General features: G+C 36.0%; 2 protein-coding genes across 2 annotated transcripts in view; both read right to left on the bottom strand.

The window, feature by feature from the left end:
- Positions 1 to 2119: 2119 nt before the first annotated feature.
- Positions 2120 to 5024, bottom strand: LOC135224345 (uncharacterized). Its single transcript, XM_064263254.1, has 2 exons — positions 3378 to 5024; positions 2120 to 2657 (listed from the first exon to the last, which is right to left on the bottom strand). Exons 1-2 carry the CDS (start codon positions 4865 to 4867, stop codon positions 2435 to 2437), a joined length of 1713 nt encoding a protein of 570 aa, XP_064119324.1. The 5' UTR covers positions 4868 to 5024; the 3' UTR covers positions 2120 to 2434.
- Position 5025: 1 nt separating this feature from the next.
- Positions 5026 to 12138, bottom strand: part of LOC135225112 (uncharacterized) — a gene marked incomplete at its 3' end in the record, with an annotated part of 17532 nt that continues 10419 nt past the window's right edge. The window contains exons 2-4 of the mRNA XM_064264369.1: positions 8208 to 8308; positions 7714 to 7870; positions 5026 to 6075 (exon numbers count right to left, since the gene is read on the bottom strand). Of these exons, the coding sequence (XP_064120439.1) occupies positions 5026 to 6075; positions 7714 to 7863 (1200 nt within the window). The remainder of the gene's footprint in view (positions 6076 to 7713; positions 7871 to 8207; positions 8309 to 12138) is intronic.

Genomic DNA, 12138 nt, shown 5'->3' with positions numbered 1-12138 from the left:
GCTGATTGAATTGCTCGTGCAAAAAACCTTAAATCAGTAATTTAAGAGGAGAGAGAGCGTGGTTGGTATGGTCTTTCCCTGTCACCTTGGTTGCCGTAAGTTCGATTCTCGGGCATTCCATTGAGGAGTCAAAGATGCGTATTTCTTGTGACAGAAGTTCACTCTAGACGTGGTTCGGAAGTCACGTAAAGCCGTTGGTCCCGTTGCTGAATAACCACTGGTTCCATGCAACGTAAAAACACCATACAAATAAAAAAACAAGAGGAGAGAGAGAGAGAGAGAGAGAGAGAGAGAGAGAGAGAGAGAGAGAGAGAGAGCAGTATTAGTTTTTTTTCAGTTAAGTTAAAGGGCATGTGTTTCAAAGCCTATCGCTTATCATTAGTCATAAATCTACACCTTACACTTTCCCTCGAAGCACAGTCGAACGGAAAGCTGGAATTCTACAAGGATGAGAAGACTCCAGAAAAGTGTGGGAAAAGAAAATGTCTTCGGAGGGAGAAAATACGAATCCTTTCTTAATCAGAGTGACGTGCGGTGTCCCTTAAATGATAGTAAATATTTAATAATAAGTTTTGGCCAGGGCCGAGCGGAGTTCCAGACATTCCGGAGGGATTCCAGATTCCATCCCAGCGCGGCTGGCGAGTCCTTGAGATCCAGCGTAAGGTTGAAAATCATTACTTGTCTACCCAAGCGAAAGTTTCTGCAGAGCTAAGGCAGGTTTTCTGTTGATAAAGAACTGAATGTTGTGGTTCTGGAGATGTATTGACGTATACTTCCTCGCGCGCGATTCAACGCATTTGTTTCCATGGCTCAATGCGTGATTTTGTTTCTGGTAACGTTATTCAGAATTATGAGGAATATCTATATAATGAATTTCGCTTTAGATGTCATGATAACATTATTCACAAGTATAATGAATACTTACATGAACCGTTGCAATATTCTTTTTATAAATCACTCTTTTAACCATTATTGACTTTAAAAAGATATGTATTAGCTGATGAATGACTCTAATCAAGGGATTACCTTTCGTGAAATATAGTTAACTCATTAGTTTTATGTAAAAGAAAACTATTGAGATGGCTATCTGTCTATCCGTCCGCACTTTTCCTGTCCGCCCTCAGTTCTTAAAGAATAATTAGGCTAGAGGGCTGGAAATTGGTATGTTGATCATCCACCCTCCAATCATCAAACATACCACATTGCAACTCTCTAGCCTCAGTAGATTTTATTTTCTTTACGGTTAAAGTTAGCCATAACAGTGCGTCTGGCAACGATATAGTACACGCCACCGCCGGGCCGTGGTTAAAGCTTCATGGGCTGTGCCATTCATACACTCTTATACGCTGTACTGAAAACTCAATTGATTGTGTTAGTAGTAATTCATTATGAATCATTTGCTACTGATATGCTGAAATCGTGCAACAATTAAACCCACAATTTGCACTGATAACTGAGGCAAGTAGCATTTAAACATATTTATTGTAATGCTTTTCAAGCATGAGGTATATTAAGAACATTCGAACATCTCTCTTTTTTTCTAATCTTATTTCATTGCGTCATCTGAACATTAAAGTTTACAATACGCGTGTGTATACAATCACACACATACACAAATATATATATATATATATATATATATATAATATATATATATATATATATATATATATATATATATATATATATATATATATATATATATATATATATATATTTGTGTGTGTGTGTGATTGTATACACACGCGTATTGTAAACTTTAATGTTCAGATGACGCAATGAAATAAGATTAGAAAAAAAGAGAGATGTTCGAATGCTCTTAATATACCTCATGCTTGAAAAGCATTACAATAAATATGTTTAAATGCTACTTGCCTCAGTTATCAGTGCAAATATATATATATATATATATATATATATATATATATATATATATATAATATATATATATATATATATATATATATATATATATATATATATATATATATATATATATATATATATTATATATATATATATAATTAAGTACTCAGTCACCAAACCGAACTTGACAAATATATACATAGGTAAATATATACATAAGTAGCCACATTAAAAGTGAAAATTAAAGACCAAGTACCAAGTGGTTTCGTTTATTACGGGCACTTCTTCGGGTTACAAAGTATAATAAATAAACAGACACAAAAATGTAAACTTCATGAGACAGAGATCAATGCCACCAAGAAGCGGAATGTCATTACTTTGTATGAGTAGTAGTTTAAAAAATTGTAATATCACCAATACTATATGAAATACTTTACAAGCGCTTGGGCATCAAATCAACTGCAATTTAACCTTGATATTTTCATATTTTCCTTCTTATGGCCATTTTTATCTTGTCCCCTCTGCCTTCTCCATATGAATTTGCATCGGATCTAAAAGCCCTCCAATTTCAGTCTATCTCAGTGAAAGATTCGCCTTCCTCCTGACTGGTGTCAAGGTTCGCTAATAGTTCATTATTCGTGCTCCTGACAGAATCGGTGTCCCAGTATTGCAATAATTCTGAAAACGTCGCATTAGTACGATATCCTGGTGGTTTGTACTTCATTGAACTGGTGGCAGGCGGCTCCGAAGTCGCTCTTTCGACGGTGGTATGAAAATCACTTTTGATCTGCCTGTGACAGAAAATAAAAACAATTTGTTTGAAAGTTATATGGAATCAAACACTTGATTAACAGAGAGAGAGAGAGAGAGAGAGAGAGAGAGAGAGAGAGAGAGAGAGAGAGAGAGAGAGAGAAGTGGGATAACTATTACCAAAGATTTTTTTTCCTTTCAATAAATCTCTAATAGGCTTGGGTCGAGTCATGAATTATGCGCTGGTCTTATTATCGCGGTATTCTCTCCAATCTAACGTTCGAGTGATTTAATATAATATCTGATTAGCTATGTTTACAGTCTTATTATTCTTCGGGTCAGTATTAAAAGAGAACATTTATGTAGAAGAAAAAAATTAATGCAATATTCCGAATGTAAACATTTCTCGGCACTTCGACGTGGTTTTAAGTAGCACTCATCATTATTAAATCATCAAAAGTTTTAGAATATTATGAATGATCAATAGAAAATAATCACAGCAAATCAAACTCTATAAAGTCAATATCTTAGAGAACATGTGTGACTAAACTCAAAATACTTGTCAAGCAAATTTTGGAGATCAGAGCTCAATGCACGGACCATGTTTCTTCCGAATTTCTGTATGCAAAACGAAGGTTTAAATGATAACCAATATTTTGATCTCCTTAACCTAAAAGCTGGTTTTTCCTTGACAAATGGACATTTAAGATAATTATTGAAGGTCAGTTCATGTAATCTGTTATCTAAGATAAGAAACTTACACATAGGCTAGAATTCCTGGTACTTTTTCGGTCAGCGTGGAAACTGCCTCGCCATTCTGAATGGAATGGAGTACCGTCGTTGTTACGTTTATTACTTGAAATTCTGAGAGGTATCTTTTGCTTGACAATAATGTCTCCTCTATCTCCTCCCAGTTGTATGTGTTTTGCTTGAGTCCTATTCTAATTCTGTCCTTTTTCAAGGCATCTGCTATATCAGACTCCTGTCCTGCCAGGGAAAAGGTCTTAAAGATGATGACTTTGTCACGGAGGTTATCTGGGTGAGGAGGCGCTGTTAGTTGTTCGCTAGTTAGGGCGCCATCACCTTCCTTCGCCGTACCCTTTTGTTTAGTATGGGGCTGATCAGAAGGAGGGGAGCTCAATTGCTTGTCAGTTAAAGTGACGTCACCTCTCTTCAAATCACCCTTGTGTGTAGGCTGGGACTGATGGCCAGAAGGTAAGCTCAACTGTCTGTCAGTTAAAGTGACGTCACCTCTCTTCAAAGCACCACCCTCGTGTGTAGGCTGGGACTGATGGTCAGAAGGTAAGCTCAATTGTCTGTCAGTTGAAGTGACCTCACCTCTCTTACCTCTCTTCAAGTCACCCTCGTGTGTAGGCTGGGACCGATGGCCAGAAGGTAAGCTCAACTGTCTGTCAGTTAAAGTGACGTCACCTCTCTTCAAAGCACCACCCTCGTGTGTAGGCTGGGACCGATGGTCAGAAGGTAAGCTCAATTGTCTGTCAGTTGAAGTGACCTCACCTCTCTTACCTCTCTTCAAGTCACCCTCGTGTGTAGGCTGGGACTGATGGTCAGAAGGTAAGCTCAACTGTCTGTCAGTTAAAGTGACGTCACCTCTCTTCAAAGCACCACCCTCGTGTGTAGGCTGGGACCGATGGTCAGAAGGTAAGCTCAATTGTCTGTCAGTTGAAGTGACCTCACCTCCCTTCAAAACACCACCCTCGTGTGTAGGCTGGGACTGATGGTCAGAAGGTAAGCTCAATTTTCTGTCAGTTGAAGTGACATCGCCTCTCTTCAAAGCACCACCCTCGTGTGTAGACTGGAACTGATGACCAGAAGATAAGCTCAATTGTTTGTCAGTTGAAGTGACGTCACCTCCCTTCAAAGCACCACCCTCGTGTGTAGGCTGGGACTGATGGTCAGAAGGTAAGCTCAATTGTCTGTCAGTTGAAGTGACGTCGCCTCTCTTCAAAGCACCACCCTCATGTGTAGACTGGAACTGATGACCAGAAGATAAGCTCAATTGTTTGTCAGTTAAAGTGACGTCACCTCCCTTCAAAGCACCACCCTCATGTGTAGGCTGGGACTGGTGACCATAAGGTAAGCTCAATTGTTTCTTAGTTAAAGTGACGTCACCTCCGTTTAAAGCACCATCATTTCTAGACAGGGACTGACGATGAGGAGGTAAGCTACTCTCTTTCTTAATGTGTGTAACTTCACCTTCTAGATTTGCCCGTATCTTCTTCCTCAGCATGGAAGGCGTCGCTCCATTTCGTAACGAATGGAATTCTGTTGCTTTAATTTCTATCACTTGAAATTCTGAAAGGTATCTTTTTCTTGACTCTAACTTCTCTTTTATCTCCTCCCAGTCAAATATGCTCTCCCTCAGTGCTATTTTGATTTTGCCTCTTCGCTCAGTGCTATTTTGATTTTGCCTTTTCGCAAAAGATCCCCTATTTCACAATCCTGTCCTGCCAGGTAATAACACTTGAAGATAATGACTTTGTCGCTGACGTCATCTTGGTAAGGAGGGGCTGTCAGTTGTTCCTTTGACATGGCGTCATCACCTTCCCTCGACGCGCCCTGGTTCGTAAGAATCTCTCTTTCCCGATTATTGTCTAAGTCTTTTTTAGAGCTACGGTTAGTCTCGGAAGGGGAGTTTTTGTCCAGAAGTGAAATTTGTTCGTCTTTGTTTTGGAACTTGGCATCATTAATTCCGGGAACTTGGCTACGGGTTCTCTCCTTAATACAATAGACGAAGATTATACCCAAGCATGATACCATCGTTATGACGAGGACGGCAAGTACCACGACAAATTCAGTGTAGAAATCTTTCTCATTCGCAGTATTTTCAACGTCGCTAGACTTCCCCGTATGAGATATTCTCAGGTTCCCAGAAAGGTTCTCAAGCAATAAAGTAGCTTTGGGATGAATCAGGAAACTGTCGACAGACGCATTTTGAAACGAGCAGTTCTCTAACTTCGCGAGTCCTCGTTGGACCACGAAGCCTCCAGGAGAGATAAAATCTATTTTCGTGGATTTCATGCTGAATTCAGATCCATTAAGGACGAGCTTCTGCAAGATGCCTATGGAGGACCCATCCACCATGAACGATGCTGCATTCATCAAAGGTTCAGATGCGTTGAGCACTTCTACACGTGAATTCAAGATGCTGGCTTTCGTGAGAGAGGAGACAGTCGTCCAGGACAGCAGGGTGCAGTTTTCCAGGTCAATTTCTTTCGCGTTCCCTGGAATCTCGCTGAAGAGAGTATCTTTGGCTGTGAGTTTTATCGCTCGACTACACGTGTAGTCTACTAGTAGCTCCTTCTCCGCTATTTCGACTCTTCCAATGTTGTTCAGGGCTAAGTTGGTGCAGCTCTTATGATTCAGATGAAGCTTGGCTATGTTATATACGTAAATGATGCCGAACGTTTCATTCGTTCGGTCAAGGTAGATGGTGTCCTGTAATGGCAAGAGAAAAAGAATATTCAATTATATCATAATGCACATGGTGCAATAAGTGGCATATTTCACCCAAACGGCCCAATTCTCTTAGTATAATGCAACTGCGGAGAAAATGTGTGATTATCTTTCCCCATTCATCGCACATGACACTAGTGACAGATTCGACTTTGATGAATATCCTCAACGCCTCTAAAGGGCTTTTCCATATTATTTTCTTCACTTAAGTGAAATGATACTCCTTCATTTTTTCGAATAGTTTTACCACACGCCAATGAATAGTGAAGGTTTTGGTGAGACACTCGGAAAAGTGTTTCACACACACAATCTTGCATTATCAATTTCCTTATGCAACGGAAATGTTCGTCGACACGTATCCCCAAATATCTTTCCAAAACCATTACTTCCATTTTCTAGTATCTAATATTAATAGCAATCATTGCTGCTGGTTTCCTAGTCTCTCACTGCTGTATTGACCCTTGTGCAAAGTCCTGTTATCTCTAAATCCACAATTTTTCTTATAGTTCTCTGCCAGTTGCTACCACAGTAGCAACATATGGTCTTCCTTTAGTTACCTTTTCACCTCCGAGCTATATCTGTTTAACGTGATGACAAAAAGGAGCTTTTGAACTACTTCGAAGCAATCGATTTTACATTTGCATTGTGTTAAAAGTACACTAATTTCGCATAGAAATAGAAAGTACTTCGAATGCATACCTTCCCTCATGAAATGAATCTATGCTCTCTCTCTCTCTCTCTCTCTCTCTCTTCCTGTCTCGTACTCCATGGAATAAACAATTTACTTTTGCCTTTGTTTGTTCAGCACTTTCATGCGAATCATGTTTCAGGATTTACAAAAGCATTAGGAAAACTCTCTCTCTCTCTCACTCTGTCTGTCTGTCTGTCTCTCTCTCTCTCCCTCTCATCTCTCGCTCTCTCTCTCTCTCTCTCTCTCTCTCTCTCTCTCTATTATATAGATATAGTATATATAAATATAATATATATAGATATATAGTATATAATATTATATTCTCTATGTATATTATGTATATATATATATTCTATGATATATATATATATATATATATATATATATATATATATATATATATATATATATATGATCAGGAATAGTTGTGGCTTATGTAGGTGTGCGTGTTTAAGAGAAGAATAGATACTCATGATTTTGAGGAAGCATGCAATTAACTATCGAAAATATTCCCGGAAAAAAAAGTCCCAAAAAAGTTATAGTCACTAAATTCTTATTTGGTAGAAAATCTGCATTTCAACAGCAACCTGAAATTTCGAAATTCATAGGAATCTTACGGATTTAGAGATTTCACATTTACTAACAGCAGATTGGTTGATTGATTGATATATGACGATTAAAACTGGCGTCACAAACATCTAGCGTCCAGTGAATTCTGAATATTCATCTTTCCAGCTGAATGACGGTCTGAGAAAATCTGACTAATTAGAGTTATCTGGAATTCTCATGAGCCAAGTAACAACTGACCCATCAGTTGCTCTCTAACCAAGAAGCAGTCAATGATAACGAGCATATCATTATCAGAGTCACACACACACACACAAACGAAAAAAGGAGACTTTTGTGGTATCACTTGTGGTATTACTTACTATGCTAGAGCCCTGAAAATCACAGAAGAGGGAATTCTGCCTACGTTCGCACTCACGAAGTGACGCTTCGATCACTGGAACTTCTGTTGGAAGAGTCTGACCCAGGACAGGAATGAAGAACCCCAATGCCAACCTCGTCATCGTATTCATCTTGAACCTAAAATTGCAGAATCTGTCAGAATTGGCACTAATTAAATGTTATTGATTCGTTGTTATTCAGAGGTGACTTCTAAAGTGGAGTAACGTTTTATAACAGTTAGGAATTTAAAGCAATAATACCAAAGCCAGTAAGCAGATTTTTAATCCTTTACTTGGTTATTTGTAGAGGGCACTAATTTACTATGATATTCAGGGCCTCTGTAACACGGTTTTTTCGCAATAACTTTTTATCTATGCATTTCATAAATATGACGCTTATTCAGAATACACATTATATCTACACATAAATTTTGACTGTATTCTGCATTACTTTTTGTGAAGACTGGCCAACTTACTCAGATAAAAGGTTTCGAACGCACTCGTTACGCAACTTATGACAGCATTCCTTCCCTCTTTCTCGATGGATGATTGGCTATACGTAACGAAGGCTATACCTCTGGAAACAATGGCAAAAATTTAAATACAAGCAAAGCAGTACACCTTTGTGATAATTGTCATAATGAACAAACCAACAAAATATGTTAATAAATACAAAACACTTCGATTATTAGTCTAACTCCCAAAATAAGTTTCCTAAGAAATTACAGTCTACTTTATAGGTCACAATCAGATTGACAAGATGTAGGGAATAGTTGATAATTTTCAAAAACATAGTAGACAAGTTTGATTTGATAACTGCTATATCCAATGTCAAGCAAATTTTATTTATTGGCTATCTACCTATTTACTGAAAAAAAAAATAGCCGGTACCGTATATTGGCTTTTAAACCTTCACCAATAATCTTCGACAGAATGATGACTTCATGAGGCTCCACCCACTTTGGCCTCGTTATAATTCAGGATAACACTGAAGGCTACCATGGGCATTGTTGGATTAGAAAATTTAACTTCTGGCTATAAAAACTCATTTCTCAAGTAGTTGTAAGAACTGCTAAATGATCCTCAAGGATCCCAGCAGTTGGCCTAAACGTTTAATTCATGTATATTACTGCTATACTGTTGCGGCACTACTGCTACAGTATTATTACTACGCTAGCACTGATACCCCACCCACATATATGTATCATTCCGCCATTCATAAAGTCTTTGGGTTTCAGAGCCGATGGAGTTTCTGTCTGGTGGATGGGCGGGGCAACATTTCGTCAAAAGGTGTTTACCTTGCTTACATAATGAATGTTTTTCGACTCTTGGCTCGTAATCATTGGCCATGGCGTCGGCTAGATCATTTTTACTCATAAAAAATAAAACTATCGGGTTAGGATATTGATAATGCTGACAAAATTTGTGTGTGGTTCTAAAATATACTTATGTCAACTTTCAGCTACACCCGATGCTTTGACAAGGAGCAAAGTCCAAAAAACCGTGTTACAGAGACCCTGAATCTCATAGTAGGAGATAATATATATATATATATATATATATATATATATATTATATATATATATATACTTATGAAAATATCTCTTGTTAGTTCTAGATGTACAATGCTCTCGGTATGATTAGCAATATATATATATATATATATATATAATATATATATATATATATATATATATAATGTAATATATGTATATATATATATATATATATATATATATATATATATATAGATAATATATATATATATATATATAAATTCTTATTATATACTTATGAAAATATTTCTTGTCAGTTTCCGCAGGATGTACAATGCTTCTCGGTATGAGTTAGTAATGATATATAGTCTAATATAATATATAATATATATAATATATAGATATATAATATATATAGTAACTTATGAAAATATCTCTTGTCAGTTCTAGATGTACAATGCTCTCGGTATGATTATTATATTATATATATATAGATATACTTATGAAAATATCTCTGTCAGTTCTAGGATGTACAATGCTCTCGGTATGATTAGTAATATATACATATTAGATATATATATATATATATATATATATATATATATATATATATATCAATAGAGGGATCCACAGTAATATCCTTGTTTATCTAGATATAATATGTTTATACAAAGCTTAAAGCTTTCGTCCATCCTTCTGTGGAGGATGGACAAAAGCTTTAAGTTTTGTATAACATATATATCTAGATAAACAAGGATATTACTGTGGATCCCTCTATTGATTTCTTAGAAGCACGATACAGTGTTTTTATATTGCTATATATATATATATATATATATATATATATATATATATATATATGTATATATATATATATATATAATATATATATATATATATATATTATATATATATATATATATTATATGCATGTATGTATGTATGTATATGTATATATATGTATATTATTATTAATCATACCCAGAGAATTGTTCGTCTAGAACCGATAAGAGATATTTTGGTAAGAAAGGGCACATTGTACATCACATCTTCTATCTAATCAGTTTCCTGTGATAACAGACTGTTTGGAGTGGCACTTGTTCCTCCCCACCTTAGGTTTATTTCTAAAACAATGCGCTCTGTTGTATGAATGTATATGAAGTGCATAAACCGTCAGTACACGTAACCGTCAGTCTTGTATAACTCTATTCTGCCTTATCTATTTGTGTGTATTTAGAAATAGTAATATGTACGTATTTGTAGTCTTTTTTTTTTTTTTTTAACTGTGTCTTCATTTTTTTTTGCATTAAAAGAGGCTCAAGTAATTACATTAATTGTTCGTATCTCGTTTTATTTGCGCTATGAAGACTGCTATGTACTATACGTTAGTATTATATAACATTAAATAACTCAGTGGTTATCCTCTTTTGCACAAATCTGCTTAACGGCAAAAGGAAAAAAAGAAGTAAAAAATGCGCCTAAAATTCTTCGGCGTAATCAAATTTTCTGTATGAGCCGCGGCTCACGAAGCTTTCAGACATGGCCTGTCATACACCGCTGCCAGAAGTATAATTATGCATAATTTTAAACGTATACGTAAAATAATACTGTGGCTAGAGGGTTGCAATTTGGTATATTTGAAGATTGGTGGATGGATGGTCAACGTACCAATTTGCATCCCTCTAGCCTCAGTAGTTTTGAAGATGTGAGGGCGGACAGAAAAGTGCGGACCGACAGATGCAGCTCAATAATTTTCTTTTACAGAAAACTAAAATATTACAGGTTAACATGTAGGTTTCTGTAACAATTCACTCGTGCCAGATTAACTTTCTTCCCTGAAATAAAGGACCGGCATAAAGGGGAAATTTACTAATCCTTGTCATTACTGTTGAAATTGACAAACATTTATTTTTCATTTTAAGAATATTACCATCTATGTCTGCTTGGCATAAACAACAGACAAACTTGATGAAAATTTCCCTCCTTTGTTTCCTATCTCATCTTTTGCTAGCTTAGCACATCTATATCTTACGTATAGTAGCGTGTTCATTGTTTTACATGACAAGCTAAATGTCAGTTTTCGAAAAGACATCTGTGGAGACAAAATATTTTTTTTGTTTGTATTTATTATTTCTTTTCAATGTTGAATGTATTCTTCAGGGAATTTCTGTAACTGTCATTATTGTTTAAAGATACTAAATGGTTTGATCCCTTTAATTCAGAATAGGATGTATCTTTAGTAGTTCTGCATATTCCTTAACGATATTTTTATTAAAGAAACTTATTAGAGACAAGAGGCTGGGATAAATCAGTACCTTTTAAAGCGATCGATTATTTTTTACCGATTCATTTACTAAGATTCAGTATACCATTATTAGGTAGATTTTAGACCTATTACGGGACGTGTTGGTACTTTTAAATAAAATCGCCAGAAGCTTATGCAATCTATGGGGGGACTATTTTACATCACTTAGGCGTACTGGAATATTTTTTTTTTACATAGATACAGGTTCATATATAGTGGTCCACGACAATACAGACGAGCTTCTCCAAATTTATGATAACCATTAGCCGCACTGAAAATATTTGTGTCATTTTTAATGGTAAAACTTCCAATTACAATAGCTGTTACAAGCTGGGAATCGCTGATAACAAACAGGTAAGGTTCAGTACTTACAAAGTGGACCTGATTTCAATAAACGCTGGCGAAATCCTTTGGTACACTTGTCAAAATATGAGACAAATAAACTTAAAACTTTTGCCGGGATATTAAGTGAAGTCATGAGCAGGCTATAGTACTTTGCAGCATATCTTATCATATCTACAACATTCTTTATCTGAATTTCTAGATAAAGCACCCAGGATTTGTAAATAACATAATAATAGAAACAAAAGTTTTTACAATATTTCT

The sequence above is a fragment of the Macrobrachium nipponense genome, chromosome 12 (assembly GCF_015104395.2).
Source record: "Macrobrachium nipponense isolate FS-2020 chromosome 12, ASM1510439v2, whole genome shotgun sequence".
NCBI classification, from domain to species: domain Eukaryota; kingdom Metazoa; phylum Arthropoda; class Malacostraca; order Decapoda; family Palaemonidae; genus Macrobrachium; species Macrobrachium nipponense.
Note: the sequence above shows the minus strand (reverse complement) of the source record. Positions and strands in the feature narration are given on the sequence as shown.